This window comes from Vulpes lagopus, chromosome 12 (genome assembly GCF_018345385.1).
Source record: "Vulpes lagopus strain Blue_001 chromosome 12, ASM1834538v1, whole genome shotgun sequence".
Lineage (NCBI taxonomy): Eukaryota > Metazoa > Chordata > Mammalia > Carnivora > Canidae > Vulpes > Vulpes lagopus.
The window spans coordinates 31,257,138-31,275,812 of NC_054835.1; the positions used below are offsets into that span (position 1 = coordinate 31,257,138).

Consider the following 18,675-nt stretch of genomic DNA (forward strand, 5'->3'; position numbering starts at 1 on the left):
GTCAGATTATAGGTAAAGCAAGTTGATCATTTTTTCCCTTGTCAAATATCTTCAGAGGCAGTCTGTGGTCTAAAATCTTAGGTTGGTATCCAAATGTCTATGTGCTTTGGTCCCAACACACCCAACTCAAATTTCACTTTTTAACACTTTTCTTCTGTCCATAGCTCCCTTATATTCCTGGGCCTTTAATGATGATGATGATGATGATGATGATGATGATAAAAGAATATACATCAAAGCTATTATTTTTGAGGAACCTACTATATTCCTGACAGTTTTAAGCTCTGAAACTCTAAATTCCTGTGAACAAGTTATAAGACAGATATCATTATATTTTTAGACACAAACATACTAACAAATAGCAGTACAGTTAGTGTGCAAAAGGCCTATTCTGACTCTCAAGACTTTTTTTTTTTTAGAGACAGGGTATGGGGAGAGGGAGAGGGAGAGAATCTCAGGCAGGCTCCACACCTGTACAGAGCCTGATGTGGGACTCAATCTCATGACCCTAAGGTCATGACCTGAGCTGAAATCAAGAGTTGAACACTTAACTGAGTCATCCAGGCATCCCAAAACAAGACTTTTTCTTTTGTAGCATGATTTGCATGCGGTGCCGTCTGTCTGGAATGCTCTTTCCTTTCTATGTCTGGCCCAGTTCAAGTATGTGTCACCCTTTCTATAAAAAGTACCATTATTCTCACACCCAGATTAGATTTTCCTCTTCTAAATTAAATGGTTAAAACAAATCATTCCCACATCTTTTTTCAGCACCTAGTATTTCTTTTTCTATTATTTATAATAATAACGATGAGAGTTTATATTTGTTGAGTGCTTACTATGAGCTGTTCACATTTGTATTATTTATCTTAATACTTCTGATAGTTTTTTGAGGGATTCTATTACCAAACTCCTTTTAGAAATGATAAAACTGAGGCTTGGCAAGATGAAGTAGTTTGCCCAAGGTCAAAAGCAAAGAAAGAGGTAGGATCCAGATAAACCTGTGTGGTCTATCTCCAAAGTCCATTATCTCCCACATTATTCCTCACGCTAATTCACCATTTTTCATATAAGATTCCTTTTCCTGTTTATTTTTTCATTTATGTCCCATTTTTTCCTATTGAATCTTGTAAAGTTCTGATACAGATTTGTCGTAGATAATTTATTCATGAAGACCTGTCCTTCCCTAAAAACAGAAACTAATCCAATTCAGAGAAATAAATACAGGAGGGCCTCAAGTGGAAGAAGTAGGTATTGCGAGGGAAAAAAAACCCCAAAAATTTAATATTTCTTTACATTCATTTCTTAATTAGCCCTTAATGTAATTATTTTGTCAAGCATGCTTGATATCCTAAAGCTTTTAAGCTCTAAACATTTAGGAGAAAAGAAAATTTAAATTAAACATAGAAAAACACCCCACCCTCTATAATTTGTTCTAAATGTAAAAAATAACAAAGAAGATGTATAAATGTCTACTTTCAAGATGCAAACACTAAAATGTAAAAAAGCCTGGCCATATAAACTGATGCAAATATTGAAGACACAGAATTAAAATAACCAAAAAAGGGGAGCCTGGGTGGCTCAGTTGATTAAGTGCCTGCCTTCGGCTCCAGTCATGATCCCAGAGTCCTGGGATCAAGCCCCACATTAGGCCCCTGTTTGGGGACATCTGCTTCTCCCTCTCCCTCTTCCCCTGGTCATGTTCTTTCTCTCTCAAATAAATAAATAAATAAATAAATAATAAATAAATAAATAAAATCTTTAAAAATAAAATAACAAAAAAGGCATACCAAAGTACAAAAATACTTAATAGGAGTTGAAAAGTGGCCAAAAAATAGGGGACTTTCAAAAACTTTTTATTTGAAAAAAAATTTTTTTTTTTTTAAAGATTTTATTTATTTATTCATGAGAGACACAGAGAGAGGCAGAGACACAGGCAGAGGAGAAACAGGCACCATGCAGGGAGCCTGACGTGGGACTTGATCCCAGATCTCCAGGATCAGGCCCTGGGCTGAAGGTGGCACTAAACCGCTGAGTCACCTGGGCTGCCTTGGAAATAATTTCAAATGTACCCAAGGGTTGCAAGAATTAGGTATAATATGAAGAACATTCTCATACTCTTCAGATATACCTAATTTATCAGATTCATCCTTTTGCTAGCATGTTCATGAGTGAGAAATAAAGTAATCTTGTAAGCTGCTGCTATTTCAAGGTTGCTGTTGCTGAGATTCTGTATATTTTCAATTTCTTTCATATATAAGTACACACATATATACATGCACACACATGAATACAGATGTATATACACAAAATACATACATATATATATACACACGTGCGATTTTTTAACCTTTTTTGAGGGTTACACATATCATGGCTCTTCACCCTTAAAAAATTCAGTATTTCTTAAGTATATTCTCACATAATCACAGTATAGTTGTCAAATTTAGGAAATTTAACACTGATTCAATACTTTTACTCAATCTACCATCTGTATTCCAATTTTGTCAATTGACTCAATAATATCCTTTAGAACATTTTTCCCATCTCAGTGCAGGATCCAATCTACTATGGCCAGGTCTTATATTTCCCTATGTTTAGACTCTTTTTTTTTTTTTTTTAAGACTTTATTTATTTATTCAGGGGACAGACAGAGGGAGAGAGAGAGAGAGAGAGAGAGAGAGGCAGAGACACAGGCAGAGGGAGAAGCAGGCTCCATGCAGGGAGCCTGATGTGGGACTCCATCCCTGATCTCTGGGATCACGCCCTGGGCCGAAGGTGGTGCTAAACTGCTGAACCACCCGGGCTGCCCTGCTTAGACTCTTTTCATTTGGGGCTTTTTATTGCCTTTCTTTTTTCTTTTTTTAATGACACTGATATTTTTTGAATACAACCCTTTTGCCTTTCTCTGTGCTCCTTTTCCCTGTCTCTCTGTCTCTCTCTCTCTCAAACACACACTCTTTTAAAAAAAAAAAAAACAAAAACTATCTCTGATCTTGGGTTTGTTTAATGCTTCCTCATGGCTAGATTCAGGTTACACATTCTCAGCCAGAATACTACACAGGTGATGTGTCCTTTTCAAGGTTTCACATTTGGAGTCACATTCTCCATCTGTTCTTCATTGGTGTTATCAATTTTTAGCACCAGTCAAGGTGTTGTTTTATTTCACTACTCTATAATTATTATTTCCCCCTAGCAATTAATAAGCAGTTTATAGAGAGCTACTTTAAAATCATGTAAATATGTAAATACTCTGCTCTTCATCAAAATTCCCCCCTAGATTTAGCATCTGATGACTCCAGCCTGATTCAGTCTATACTAACACAGATGCAAAATGCTGATTTCCCAGATCTGGTGGCCTCTCTGTAGTTACATCAGCACTTAACAGTAGTCTATAATAAACAAGAGCTCTCCTTTCTTCCCATTAATTAACTAATTAATCTATTCACTAATGGTATGGACTTAGGAATTACTATAAGTTTTTCAATGGTCTGCAATTCATACTGTATTTAATTATTTTGGTAATCAAGTTCTTCCAGATTTGGCCAGCGGGAGCCCTTTTCAAGCTTGTTCCTTGTGACATGAACCTATCATTTTGAGCACTTATTTTCTGGCTAGATGAGATATTCCAAGTTCATCTTGTACTTACCCTCCCCTAATACTTAAATTAGTCATTTCTTCACGGAAACTGGGTTCCTTTAGTAGTGAATGATATCTGGGCACTTAGATATGCTATGTGCTCATTGCTATTAGGGTGTCTGCTCCTTGGCTCTTATAGATGACAGAGCCAGGGAATGAATATATATAGATTACTCATTCATATATACGCAGATATACAATTTGTATATGCATACACATACATATAGGTACACGCACATATATAGTCATATGCACATACACATATATATTTTAGCGTGAAATGACATGCTCACAATATCTCCAAATTGGAATCCGAACCACAGGATTGTTTTTTGACTTCCTTCCTTCTGTTTTATATGGTTATACTTTTTCATTGAGATTCTGGGTCTCAACGACAACACATTTGCTAAAACCTATATGCCACATGTAAAATGGTCTCAGAATTGCTTTGCCTGTACCATTAAAACAACAAAATACTAAAAGAAGTTCAGGATTTGTTTGCAATTCTCTTCCAATTCAACCCCAACCTGTCAAAGTCTGAACACAAATACTGTGTTCATAAGTTACTTGAATTGGTTTTCTTTTGTTTTCCTTTAGTATGCATATGGTATTCATTTGAAATATGAATGGATTCATTTGTTTGCAGCTTTAACTTCATTTTCTCTTATTTTTATTGCTTGTTTTATTTTTGAATGTATACATTAACATGCACCCCTAAGTAAAAATTATATAAAGTTATTCTCAGATAGGTGTCAGTCCCTCCTATATCTTATCCACTGTGTGTCCACCAACATCGTAGATAACCAGTTTCATCACTGTGTAGTTTATTCTTCCTTTGCTGTCTTTTGTAAAAGATAAATAGATATATAACTGCTCTTGTTTATTAAATACTGCATACTATATATACTTTTGAATTTTGCTTTTTTTACTTGGTAGTATTTTCTGGAAATCACATTACTCGAGAGAGATTAAGGCAGTTTCCAATATTTTCTAATTACAAATAATATTGCAATACTGTGTACATATATTTTAATTCTATTAAAGGTGTATTTTCAGGGTAACTTCCTATACATGAGATTGTCAGGTAAAAGGGCAAGTGATATGTAGATTTGTTAGAACTACCAGTTCTTCACAGGAGTACCATTTTGCATTCCCAATGAAAATGCCTGTTTTGAAACACCCTCACCAACAGAGTTCTGTCAAGTTTTTTTTTTTTTAAACATTTTATTTATTTATAGAGACACACAGAGAGAGTCACAGGCAGAGGGAGAAGCAGGCTCCATGTAGGGAGCCTGATGTGGGACTTGATCCCGGGTCTCCGGGATCACACCCTGGGCTGGAGGTGGCGCTAAACCCGCTGAGCCACCAGGGCTACCCTCTGTCAAGTTTTGAATTTTTGCTAATGTGATGGGTGAGAAATGGTATTGGTATGGTTTTTCATAAAAAGACCAAAAGAAAAAACAACAACAACAAAAAACCAAAAACCACCAAACAGACAAACCTTTGTTGAGGCAGAATTTATCTATAGTAGATTTCAATATAGCAAAATTTACTGATTTCAGGTTACAATTTAATAACATTATTTAACTCAGGATCACAAAAGTTTTTTTTCTAGAATTTAATTATTTTAATGTTTTTATGTTTAGATCTCTAATCCATTCACAGTTTTTGACTATGACATGAGGTAGGGGCTGAGATTCATTTCTTTTTCTCAAATATTCCCTTATTCTACTCTCATGTATTATAACGAGCATCTTTTCCCCAGTGAATCATCTGTGAACCTTTTGGAATATCAAATGACTCTAAGTGTAGGTCCATTTCCAACAGTGTCAGATTATGTTAGCTCCAGGCTTAAAGCCAGGTAGAGCAGTTTGTCTGATTATATTCACTCTCTAATTTCTTTGGTAATTGCTTATTGTATAACATCCAGGTTTTAAAGTTGTTTTCTGTTGGAAGATGTCTTCCTCCAGTGTTTCCTCTATGATTACTAAAAAATGGAAGTCTTATCTCAGTGTAGATTTAATTGGTATTTCTCTTATTATGAGAAAAATTATATTTTCATATAATTAAGGGGCATTTTAATAACATTTTTGGGGTGTCCATGTCTTTTGCCAATTTTTCTACATCATTTTTGGCTTCTCAACTGTTAAAACTTCTAGCTGGTTATTATTTGTGTCTATGGATGAAATTGAGTTTTGAATATTTATATCTTGTTAGCTTGTGAATTTTTCATTGAGTTAGTTTTATCATTGACTGTCTACAGTTTTCTGGATTACTATTATGTCATCTTGCAAGCAGATGGCTTTTTGTTTCCTAATTCATATGCCCCTAGTTGTTATTCTAGTCTAATTGCATTTTCTTTTTTTGTGTGTTTTTATCAGGTTTAGGCATCAATGTTACACTAGCTTCAAAAAAAAAGAATTTGGAAATTTTCTTTCAATTTTTTATTCTTTAGGACACTTATGTAGTTTTGGGATTGCCAAAGGTTTGTTTAAATTTCTCTGTGAAACATCTGGCCTGGTCCTTTTCTAGATAGCTTATCTAGTTTCTTGAGAACTTTATTTTTTAATGGAAATTGGTCTGTTAAGCTTTCTATCTCTATTGAGGTCAGTTTTGGCAAACTATATTTTCCTAGGACAAGTTTTTAATAGATGAGTTAATCCCATTCATGTTAATTGAAGTAACTATTATGTTTGGTCTCAATTTCATATTTTGTTGAAATTATCGTATACATATATTATATGTGTTTATTTTGTGTGTTCCTTTTGCTTTTTTTTCCTTTTTGTATTTAGGAGGATTTGTATTTTCATTCTATAGGTTACCTTTGTATTATTATTTTTTATAGTGCCTAAAATCTCCTCTATTTTAACCCAATCTTTTTTTTAATTTTAACCCAATCTTTTACTATTTGACATCTTTTACTATTTGAAATCTTTTACTATTTGAGTTCAAATGATACCTTTACGTAAACAATGAAGCTGTTATATTCTATTTTCCTCTTTTTTCCCCCTCCTTTATCCTCTCATTTTTTAAAAAGAAATTTAATTTTTTTTTTTTTTGTCAGACATGTACAGTTAACGTGTTGTTCTTTTACCTGCAAACTCATTCTCATTTTAGTCTCAACTATAAAATAACATCTGTGAAATGCTCACTCTCTGGGAAACTCTGGGCAAAGTTATTCCAGTAATTATTTTGGCTAGATGAAACTCAACCTTTCCTAGATTCCTCAGGAATACTACATGTGTGCAGTATTCCTATTGGCACATTCCAAATGGTTTTTCCAGGACCTTGATTACCTGAAAGTCAGCTTGGCTGTATACAATTTGGTTTACACTTTCTTTCCTTTAGTTTCTTGAAAATGTTACTCTACTATGGTCTTATTTTGTTGTTTTGAGAGGGCTGATGCTGGTCAAATTCTACTGCCTTTGTAAGTTGTCTGATCTTTTCGCTTGGAGGCACTGTGCATTTTCCTCTATATATCTCTAAAATCTAGTAAGTTTACTGGATATGTCCTAGAGTTGATCTTTCTATGGTCAGATTTCTCTAGCATTCAATAATAGATTCAGGTCTTATTTCTGGAAAGTTTTTATAGATTATAGTTCTAAATATTAGTGTTATTCAATTGTTTTACTTCAAGAAATTCTTTTACTTATTTCATTATCATTTTCTTGGCTATGATTTTTTTCCCAAATGCCTTTTAGTTTTTCTGTATATTTTCTTGGATAACTTATAAACTTAGTTTTCATTTCTGATATGCTTTTGTCTTTTTCTTCTATTTCTTTCCTAAGTTTTACCAACTCGCATTTTATTTCTTTTTGCTTTTTAAAAATATCATTTCTATTCTTAGTTTATAAAAACGTCTGATTTAAGGTGTTTTTTTCTTAGTGCAAAATGCTTTGGGGATATCTAATAGAATTTGGAGTGTTAGTTTTCTTCAGCTTTGTGGCTGAATTGTTTTGGAGAGTTTTCATCAGAAGGAAAGCTTTAATTTATATTTTCTAATTTTTCACAGTTTTTTTTCTAATAAAGGGGACAGTTTTATTTTTTTTTTTGCTATTCCTTTTTTTCCCCCATAGAAAGCGTTCTTAGTTCAACAGCACCCTCTTCTGTGCAGTTTCTTTCTGGATCATGTTGGTGGTGGTCATGGTGGGGGTAGACGGCAAGGATGGGTATGTGTTGTTTCTCTTTCATTCCTGCAAGATCTTTAATTTTCCCCTCTTATTTCCTTATTGCCTCATCTCCAAGGGATACCACTCTGTTTCTGTTCATTTGGTTATTCTCCAGAAACAATACTTTTCCAAGGCTGCCACTTCTGGTTGCATACTTTCTTAAGTCCTGAGAACCACCCAATACTGATCTGTGTTTAGATTATGGCACTCACTGTTGGATTTTCTTTCTAGAGGGGATTGTGTTTGTACTTCATCTAATTGCTTTGTTTTTTCTTGTTCTTTTACAGAGTCATTGAAGGCTCTGTTCTTTGTATCCCAAAGTTTCAGTGGCAGGAAGGCTGCAGGACTTTGTTGGAAAATTTTTTACTCTATTTATATGTACTTTAAAGGATGTGGTATTTTACGTCACAGTCATATTGAAGGTATGAATCCTTTATGATTTTATTTGCTTTCTTTGTTGACTTTATGTTTTTTGTGGAGATAATGTTCGGGAAATTCAAAATCAGGTGATTACCACTGATCTCTACCTATGTTCTTTAATCTTTCTATGCTTATCAATATTTTGTTTATTTGTATATCTATCTTATGATAGTACCATTGCATTTGTTTTATTGCAAGCTACCTAAAATTCTGTAAAGAATGATGCAGAGTAAAAATAAATGTTTACTTTTTTAGTATTAAAAAATAAAAGTAAAAAATGCTTTGCCTTGGAGGGCTTCTCTTGTTTTGTATTTTAATAAAATGAGGTACGTGAAACAGAAGAAAAGAAAAAGGAAAAATAAAAGAAAAAATAGAAAAGCAATGTGACTGATTATTTACTTCAGATAACCATGGTTATCTGGTTTTGGAGGCAATTTCTTTGAGCAATAGTAGCAAGACTTCAGTGCAGATACAGCCTCTGAAAGTGCTTTTAAGACTTATGCTACTTTATACAATATTATTCACATCTGTAAGGTCCAGGATATTATACAACATCACTGCTGCATACCTCATATGTTTACCCACATTAACAGAAAGCACATATATACAATACATGCACTTACTTGTTTCACATTCTGGAGTTCTTCTGTCAATTGTTTCTTTTGCCTTTCTGATTCAAATAACTTTTCCTATATTTAAAAACCAAAGAGTTAAAAACAAATTACGAAGTACCAATGAGTATCATTTTTAGGGCTTTATTTAAATATTTATAAATTCTCCAAACATCCAATTGCGACAATCTGAAAATGTAGCTCTCAGTCACTTTTCTGGCTTTACACATGCCATTTAAAAGTAATTAGTCATTTACAGCACAATTGTGATATAAATGCATTTTCTGTTACTTTAATTAGCCATTTTGTACAATCTCAAAATTTGAGCTCCAAAATAATTTAATCAGGATGAAAATGTGTAAATAATACATTTTGGGCAATAGCAATTATTACCAAAAAGCTTTCAATTTGAAAAGCATTTTTATTACAGTTTAGAAGTAAAGGTCTATTGCCACACTAAAAAGGACATATGAAACTAGATAGACTATCGTTTTTCTAATTTACTTTGTGCTTGGAAGATTATCCATACAAATGAAGATAGGACTAGTGTAACCAAAATGTAAAATAATAGTTACAAAGATAGAATAAGTGGCAATATGCATGCAAATTAAATATTACCTTCACACTTAAAATTAACTTAAGCATATACCCTAAAACATTCAACTTTTTGAAAACATAACATAAATAAATCCATATTTTATTGATCAAATCAGAAATACTAAAAGAAATTTAAGGACCATTTTACTATCAACTTGAACAGAGGAACTGCTTGAAGATTAAACTGAGTGGTAAATATTCATGGCAATACCACAATGTTTATAAGAAGCATTCTGTTTCCTGGTATATTTCAGCTCATTCTTATCTAAGATATGAAATGAAGGTATATGAAGACGAATATAATACAGCAATCTAATGAATCTGCCACAGACTAGGAGCCAAGAAACTGCTGGGTCTCATGCTTTTATGTTCTATAGCAAGTCACCTTCACTCTGTGTCCTAGTTTTTTGCATCTGTAAATGGAAAATACATCTATTTTCATTCAGCTTTGCAAAGCAGTAGCAATCTGAACTTTGCAGAAAGGCTTTAAGTTAAATAAAGCCCACAGTACTTTTAAAAAATCACTCTTGTCAAATAAAAATTAGCCACTGGCATCATGATCTTGGTTTCATTTTTATTTGTGCCTCAAATTATACATGAAGAATAGAGTTGTCGCAAGTGATGAGAGAACACCTACACACTCTATGAACTTCATTTAACAACCTCTATTATCTGTGTGTGTACAAGGCAGGTAAAAAAAACTGAAGGTACACATGTTACCTTGAAGAAGTATTTATAGCTGTATATACTCTTTTACATGGCAAAGCAAGTGGTTCTCAGTCAACAGATAGGTTTTTGGGTAAAGGAAATTATAAAATACAGAATATGCTATATCTGGGATTTCAGGTGCTGTCAGATTAGGATATGTTTAGTTACAGGTTATAGACTTTAAATGTGAACCCTGATTTTTTGAAGAGCTCCTACGGGAAGTCCTGTTTAAATGCTACATAAATGCAATTTTAAGTTAAAATTCTAATAATTCATACTGGCATTTAAATAAAAACTGAAATATATCAGTAAACTTAACAATGATAAACATTAAGGAAATGAAAAGATCTGAGAGCCTCTGAAAGGTTTTGTTTTTGAGAGAGAGAGAATCTTAAGCAGGCTTTACACCTAGCACATACTCCAACACAGATTTAATATTACAACTCTGAGATCATGACCTGAGCCAAAATCAAGAGTCCAATGTTTAAATGACTGAGCCACCCAGGCACCTTTGAAAGTTCTGATGAACCATAAAATTTAATGGCTTATGCAGAGATGAATTATACATAATGCCATCTTATTAAGACAGCCATCAAAGAGATGTTTTCAAAGAGAATATGAGGAAATTACTGTCCATTTATTCTTAAAACTAAATTTATATTTTTCCATCTTTACTCTTAACTATTATACCAAAAAATATAGAAGTGGTTTCAAATTGTAAAAAAGTCTGTAAAATATTCCTCTAATAATGGAATGCTTGTACACATTTGGAAGGACCATAAATTGGTAAAGTCTTTTTCATAATATATAAAATTTAATATGTCCATATCCTTCCATAAAACAATTCCACTTTCAGAAATGTATTCAGTTTGTATTTTTCCAATTGTAGAAATTGCCCAAGACACATCTACAAAGCTATTTATGATGGACTTATTTTTAGTAGTGGAAAACTGGAAGTAGCCTAAATATTCACCAGTAAGGAATAGGCTAGGGGTGCCTGGGTGGCTCAATCAGTTAAGTGTTTGCCTTTGGATCAGGTCATAATCCCAGGGTCCTGGGATTGAGCTCTACTTCTGGCTTCCTGTTCAGCGAGGAGTCCGCTTGTCCTTCTCCTTCTGCCTCTCCCCACTGCTTGTGTGCTCTCTTTCTCTCTCTCTCAAATAAATAAATAAAATCTTATAAAAAAGAAAAAACAAGGAGCTGTCTAAATAACCTAGGACAGAACCACTGGATGATAGCAGAACCATTAAGAAGAATTTGGCAGATCTGTACATATTAACTTGAAAAGCAGCCCAAGATATAAAGCTAGCAAAGATAAAAAAGAAAAAGAAGTTGTAAAAAAGTGTGCAGTATGAAGAGATTTACATAAAAGTTAAAATACACACATACATTTATTTTTAGAAATTTAATTGAGAAAAATAATAGAGAACAAGTGTCTCAAAGGATAAAGTGTGTTTAACAACGGCTTCCTCTTGAAGTTGGAATTTAAAAAAGGCAGAAAGGAAATTTCTTCCTTTTTTAGGGAGTTGCAAAGATTTTGCATTAAAGGGTACCCAGGTGGCTCAGTCAGGTAAACATCTGCCTTTGGCTCAGGTCATGATCCCAGGGTTATGGAATTGAGCCCTACCTCTGCCTCTGTCCCTCCCATCCGCTCATGTTCTCTCTCTCATATAAATAAATAAAATCTAAAAAAAAAATAAAATGAACATTAAGTAAATAAACAGAATTTTACTTATTTCAGAAAATAACTTAAAATAATTGAAAAAATATATTCCTATAGTGAATTAAGAGTATATCAAGTAGTTATCTGCTCTTCTTGAAGATCTGGAAAATATAATGGGTTTCTGCGAAAATTAGGGTATAATTTGAATTTAATATTGTATTAAATATAGAATGGAAATATATAAAAAGAATCAAAATCTTTTAAGATTTTATTTATTTATTTATGAGGCAGGGGGCAGAAACACAGGCAGAGGGAGAAGCAGGCTCCATGCAAGGAGCCAGACGTGGGACTCAATCCCGGGTCTCCAGGATCACGCCCTGGGATGAAGGCGGCACTAAACCGCTGAGCCACACAGGCTGCCCAAGAATTAAAATCTTAAAGTATATTTGGGGACGCTGTGTGTCTTTTTTCTCTTAATCATATTACCATAATTCTAAATTATGTTACCAAAATGAGAGGTCTCTGAAGCATGTTCATGAACATGGGAGAAAATGTATTTCCCAGTGAACATTTAAGAATCCAAAATTGTCATGGCTTGCTTTGTTGACTCATCTAATCAAGGTTTCTCATCCTTGCCACCAATATGAGAACAGAGGAGGTGAGAAATAGTCAGATTGGCAGGTATGAAGAAAACCCGCTGTCTACACTGAATCTTACATGGGTATTAAGAAATATAAATAATAAGTTTGTAAAATAAAAAAATTACCTCTTTATAGGCCTATTAAATAAATGAATTATCAAATATTTGACATTAATATGAACACAATATCAAATATTTGATAACTTATAATAAATATAATAATATTCTTCTGCTTTTTTCTCAACAAAATGTAAAGGAGGCAAAACTGGAGATTACCTTGAGTGCATTCACTTCCTCCAAGGCGTCATTTCTTTCACGCTTAAGCCTTTCTATTTCATCTGTCTCTGAGGAATCACAGGGAAGAAGCTATCAACATTAAAATATAAGAAAAATGTTATGAATTAGATGCTAATGTTGACAACTAGCACAGAAATCCTTTTTGACGAGTGTTAAGTTTTTGCATTTTAATAACAAAATTTAGTTTCTTACTTTGGAGTCATCTGATTAGATGAAAGAGAATGTTAAAGATTCTGGCGTAACTTGATTTGAGCTTAACTTTGCATTGTTATTTATAATAGAATCTAGGTGATTATAAAGTATACATACCTGTTATCATCTTTATGATTACTTTAATAATATAATTTCCCTTAAAAGTCCACAAATTCTAAAATTGTATTTATAATGTCAAAAAGACTTTGAGTCATCAATATAAACTATTCCCTAAAGATCCACCCCAAGTACATGGTATCTGAGGCTAACAAAATGCTGGACATTATCAACCAAGAAAGTTTATGAACCCAGTATACCCAGTGAACCCAGTAAAGTTCATTACTCAATTATATACCTTGTTTTAATGAAATGAAATGCAATGTTAACAGCCAGCCAGCTTAAAAAGATTCCTGCATAGGAACTATGGACTGAAGGTAATATTAATAATTCATGTACAAGTGAATAACCACCACCACAAAAGAGCAGAGATGGCAATTCCTCTTTTACTGCTACCACGATCTCTTTGACAGTTAATGACAAGGTAGAAAACAATCACAATCTAATCAGAGATAAAAATCCAAGTCTAATTACAGCCATCTTGCATGTATCAGTTGTAACAAAACTAAAAAAAAAAAAAGAGTATAGAAAATATAATTTAAAGGACTATATGGAGAAAACGATTGCTTTGTAAGTATGGGCTTAAAGCAGTCTTTCAGATAGGAGAAGAGAGGAATGCTTGGGTGGCTCAGCGGTTAAACATCTGTTTTTGGCTCAGGGCGTAATCCTGATATCCTTAAATGGGGCAAACCATCCCCAAGTTTGCCCCGTTCTCCCTTTATAAACTCTCCCTGAGTGATCATGTTCGCTGCCACGCTCTTACTATATATCACCCTCCAAATCATTCCCAGATCTCCCTTTGCGTCCAGTTACTTATTTCCAATGGACTCTTGGTTATTTAAACCTCTAAGCATATTGAACTTACTCTCTAAAATCCAACCTATCCTCTTCCCCACGTTTCTTATTTCTCTAGTTCTATTAATAGCACCACCCTATTATTAATCGTATCCTGATCAAAACTCTGCAGTTATCTTTAATTTATTCTCCCTTGATTCTTACACCCAAATGCAATTCTTAATGGTGATATACTTGTGGCTGTTGGTAAATATTATATATCTGTCTCCCCATTCCTTCCCGTTATCCTCACCTTCACCATAGTTTAGTTTTTAATATTCTATATTCAGACTCTTTCCTTTGTCCACCATCTAAGCTACTTACGATCAGTTTCATTACCTTATAAGATAACCAAGACTATTATAAGATTACTATTTCTAAACTATTATTTTGATCATGTCAACACTATTCTCCCTAATGGCTCCTCACTAACTACTTGTAAAGTACAAACTTCTAAGTGTAATATTACTCTTTAGCCCTAACTTCCTTCAATCATCTGCATGTACCGACTTATCTTTTTTTTCTTCAAAGATTTATTTATTTATTCATGAGAGACAGAGAGAGAGAGAGGCAGAGACATAGGCAGAGGAAGAAGAAGGCTTCATGCAGGGAGCCTGATGCAGAACTCGATCCCAGGACTCTGGGATCCCGTCCTGAGCCAAAGGCAGACGCTCAACCGCTGAGCCACCCAGGTATTGCCCAACTTACCTTTTTAAAAAACTAGATTACTCTGCTTTCAACCAAATTACATATTTTTATTCATGCTAATTCTCATTACTTTCTGCTTACCTTTTAGGCAGATAAAATCCTATATATAATTTAAACTCACTCAAATGCTAACTCTGTTATGAATCTTCTCTAAATGTTCTGAGCTCTATCAGTACTATAGCTTTATCACACAATGCTACAGCTTTTTAAACTATAATTATTTGTGCACATGACTTTCCTTACACTATATCTTAAATTCCGAGAAATTAAACTCAGGCTTGAGTTTTATTTATTTTAATAATGTGCTAGAGCAGCTACCCAATGCTATGCACACTGTAGTTGTTAAATGTATATATTTAATGTTTTATAGATGAGTACATAATGCTACACATGAGAAATACCTTTTATATAATGACTCCAGTATAAATGAAACATTACTCATTCATATACAATTCACTAGTATTTTCCATTCTATTCTCCTCTCTTCTAAAATAGGCGTTGCGATCCACTAAATTGATTTAGAAAGAAACTAAGTAAAAAAAAAAAAAAAAAAAAAAAAGAAAAAGAAAAAAAGAAAGAAACTAAGTTGTGAAAAGTCTACTTTAGGGAATTTACACTGTTCTCTCTGTGATTTTAAGATAATCCCTGTATGATATTTAATTAGTATGGTAAACTCATAATGTTATAATAGACTGTAGTCTGCTGTTGCTAAGTTCAGAATTCTGCTAAAACTAGGCTCCAACCTTACTTTTGTGTGTAACCTTGCACCAGCCGCAGGTGTACAGTTCAGTTCAGTACAGAATTTTTAAATATAGCAATGATGATTCTAATCACAGTAAGATAATTATATTTTTAGTTCTAAATGCCATATTATTCCAAAATAATAAGGTTTTTTTGTCAACTAAACAAAAAATTGACTTAGACTGACTCAGCAATTCTTCTTGAAATATGGCATCTCAATAAATCTTATGAGTCAGATGAAAAGATGAGCAAAAGAAGCTCATTATAATAGAGTATATATTGTGTGATTCTATTGAATTTGATGTTCAAGAACAGGCAAAAGTTATCTATGCTAATATAAGTCAAAATAGTGGTTCCATTGTAAAGATGGGAATGGCGGCTAACTGGGTCAAAGTTGGTACAATGGAGCCTTTGAGTGGTGATTACACATGAGATACTAATAGAAATTCATCAAGTTGCACATTTGAGATTTTTATACTTTACAGGGTATCCATTATGCTTCAGCAAAAATATTCTTAAAAAATAAATTAAGGAGAAGAAGACAAGCCAGAAGAAGGAAACACAAGTAAAAAAACAACCATCCCTAACAGATGGATTATAAAATCTGACTGTTGTTTGTGACGAGATGGTTGAGGGGATAACCACAGTGGAATTTCCCCACTTTCACAGACTGTCAGCATCCTCAACCACAGATCAATTGATACTTCAGATGAAGCACCACAGTGACAACAAAAAACTTAGGAATACTACTACAAAATAATAAAATATTTTTCATTTGTTTCTGATGAACTTGACATGCAGTGATTTTTATAGTATTTTTCAAACTGTGGTATATGACCCCTTAGTGTATTTTAAGCCCAAATAAAGAAATAGAATTGAATATTAAATAAGAATTAAATACTATAGAAAATGTAAGTACTATTTTGAGATTTTTGTTTCAGTTATATATGTGAGTGTGGTGAAGTAAAAGGTATTATTATGGATTCAAGTGAAAAAAAAGTCAGGATGTTATGGGGATATCTTCTACATGCTGACAAGCAGAACACAACAAAGGAAGCCTTATAAACTGATATAATGACAACTGCACAACATTTTGATCTGAAGCCATGGACAGGAAATTATTGGCATGCAGAAGACCTTGCACAATTACCAGTGGCACTTTGCGTTTGTCATCAAAGTATTAAGACTGAACACACTTTTATCTGCCCTAAAATCATATTGGCTAGAAAGGAAGTAAATTACTAATTTGGAGCACCCGTATTTTTTGCAGCTGTTAAGCAAGCTTTGCATGCTCACCCAAAGTACTCTGAATTCCCCATTTCTCTTAAGTTGTATGCCACTCAACCACTGTTGCCTTTCCTCATCAAAAGTGAGGATAGTAGCTTTGAGAACTGTTTGGCAATAACAATGCTCTGTTGTCAACATTGTTTCCACCCGAAACAATGGAAAAAAAACAGTGCTCTTACAGCTTCAGTTTTCCTACCTTAAATGTTACTGAATTGGTTCTGATAAATCAGTACCTCAATTCTAGGAGACTGGGTGATCTCTTGAAAGTTTCCAAACAACTAGATCATAGGAACTCTCATTCTCAATAATAGAAACTGATTTATTGCTATTGTGACTACAAAATGGCATAGCCACTTCGAAAGACAGTTTGATGGTTTCTTATAAAACTAAATACCTTCTTACCATATGATCCAGCAATTGTGCTCCTTGGTATTTACCCAAAGGAGTCAAAAACTTATGTTCACACAAAAACCTGCAAATGGATGTTTACAGTAGCTTTATTCACAATTGCCAAAACTTGGAAGCAGCCAAGAAGTCCTTCAATAGATAAGTGGATAAACTGTGGTATATTCAGATAATGGAATTTTAATCAGCACTGAAAAAACATGGAAAGATATGGAGGAACCTTAAACATATTACTAAGTGAAAGAAGCCAATCTGAAAAGACTACATATTAAAAAAAAAAAAAAAAAAGACTACATATTGTATGACTTCCAACTATATGACATTATAGAAAGAGCAAAAAAACTATGAATACAGTAAGAGGATCAGTGAATGCCAGGGGTGAGGGGTGCAGATGTGGGAAGATGAACAGGCAAAGCACACAGGTAAAGATCAGAACAGTAAAAATACTATGTATGATACAACAATGACAGATACATGTCGTGATACATTTGTCCAAACTCACACAGAATGTACAGCACCCAGAGTGCAATGTAAATGTAATGGAAACTATGAACGACAGGTGACAATGATGTGTCAGTGTAGGTTCATCAGTTTTAATGAGTGTACCACACTCTGGTGCCGGATGCTGATAATGAGGGAGGTCATGCATGTGCTGGGGCAGGGAGCATGTGGGAAATCTCTGTACCTTCCCCTCAATTTTACTGTGAACCTAAAACTACTCTAAAAAATGAAGTCTTAAAAACAAAACAAAACAAAAAATACACCATTTATTATAAGGGCAAAAAAGTGAAAGGTAACTAGGAATAAATCTAACAATAGACTAATAAAGCTTATACTGGGAAAAATATATCAAGTGTATTATTTGCTATTCAAGAAGATAAAATAAGAAGTCAAAACATGTTCACAGAGAAGACTGAAATTTATAAAGATCCGGATTGTTCCCAAAATAATCTAGAAATTCAGTACAGTAAGATTTTTGCTAGAACTTATTTGGACGAGAAAAGGGATTAGCCAAAGCAACATTTAAAAAAAACAACAAAGTGGAAGAATGTGTTATCAGATACCAATACTTATGAAGCAAAGTAAACCAGTAACGAAGAGTCCAAAAATGCCCATGCAAATATGGAAATCTTATAAATGACACAGCTGGATTGTAAATAATCCATCCACTGAAATAATGAATTTATATTTTAAAAATTACCTTTATAAAAATAACTGATCAAAATTTATGTATTTATATTTTTGTATGCCAATAAGTAGACTTGTGTACCAATACGTAGAATTAATACTCAATTCAAAAGAAAATTTTAATGTCAGATCTTATGAATACAGTGAATTAAAACAAATACATTTTAATTATCTATGTATTTTGTAACAGAATGATAGGGTGCTCAATGACTGATTTCTTTTTCCAATGACTAATTTTAAGTATATCTATTCTTGAAATTATAATTTATCAAGGTAACATTCTAGGGTAATATGGGATACAAATAAAAGCAGAAAAAAAGGAAAGATGGTAACTTTCTGAGAATAAGAATTCATGAATGAATTTTCTTTAACATAAAATGATTATGAGTATCAAAAACTATGGTATTTAGATTCTATTAGATACATTTAAAGGGTTATATAGCAGTTTTCTTTACAAGAGAG

At 33.3% G+C, this 18,675-nt stretch overlaps 1 protein-coding gene across 8 annotated transcripts in view; it reads right to left on the minus strand.

The window, feature by feature from the left end:
- STXBP4 (syntaxin binding protein 4) overlaps positions 1 to 18,675 on the minus strand; it is a 158,071-nt gene that overhangs the window by 88,668 nt on the left and 50,728 nt on the right. For all 8 annotated transcript variants that reach the window (XM_041724131.1, XM_041724126.1, XM_041724128.1 and 5 more), the window contains 2 exons: positions 12,721 to 12,810; positions 8,849 to 8,914 (listed from right to left, as the gene is read on the minus strand). In XM_041724131.1, the coding sequence (XP_041580065.1) occupies positions 8,849 to 8,914; positions 12,721 to 12,810 (156 nt within the window). The remainder of the gene's footprint in view (positions 1 to 8,848; positions 8,915 to 12,720; positions 12,811 to 18,675) is intronic.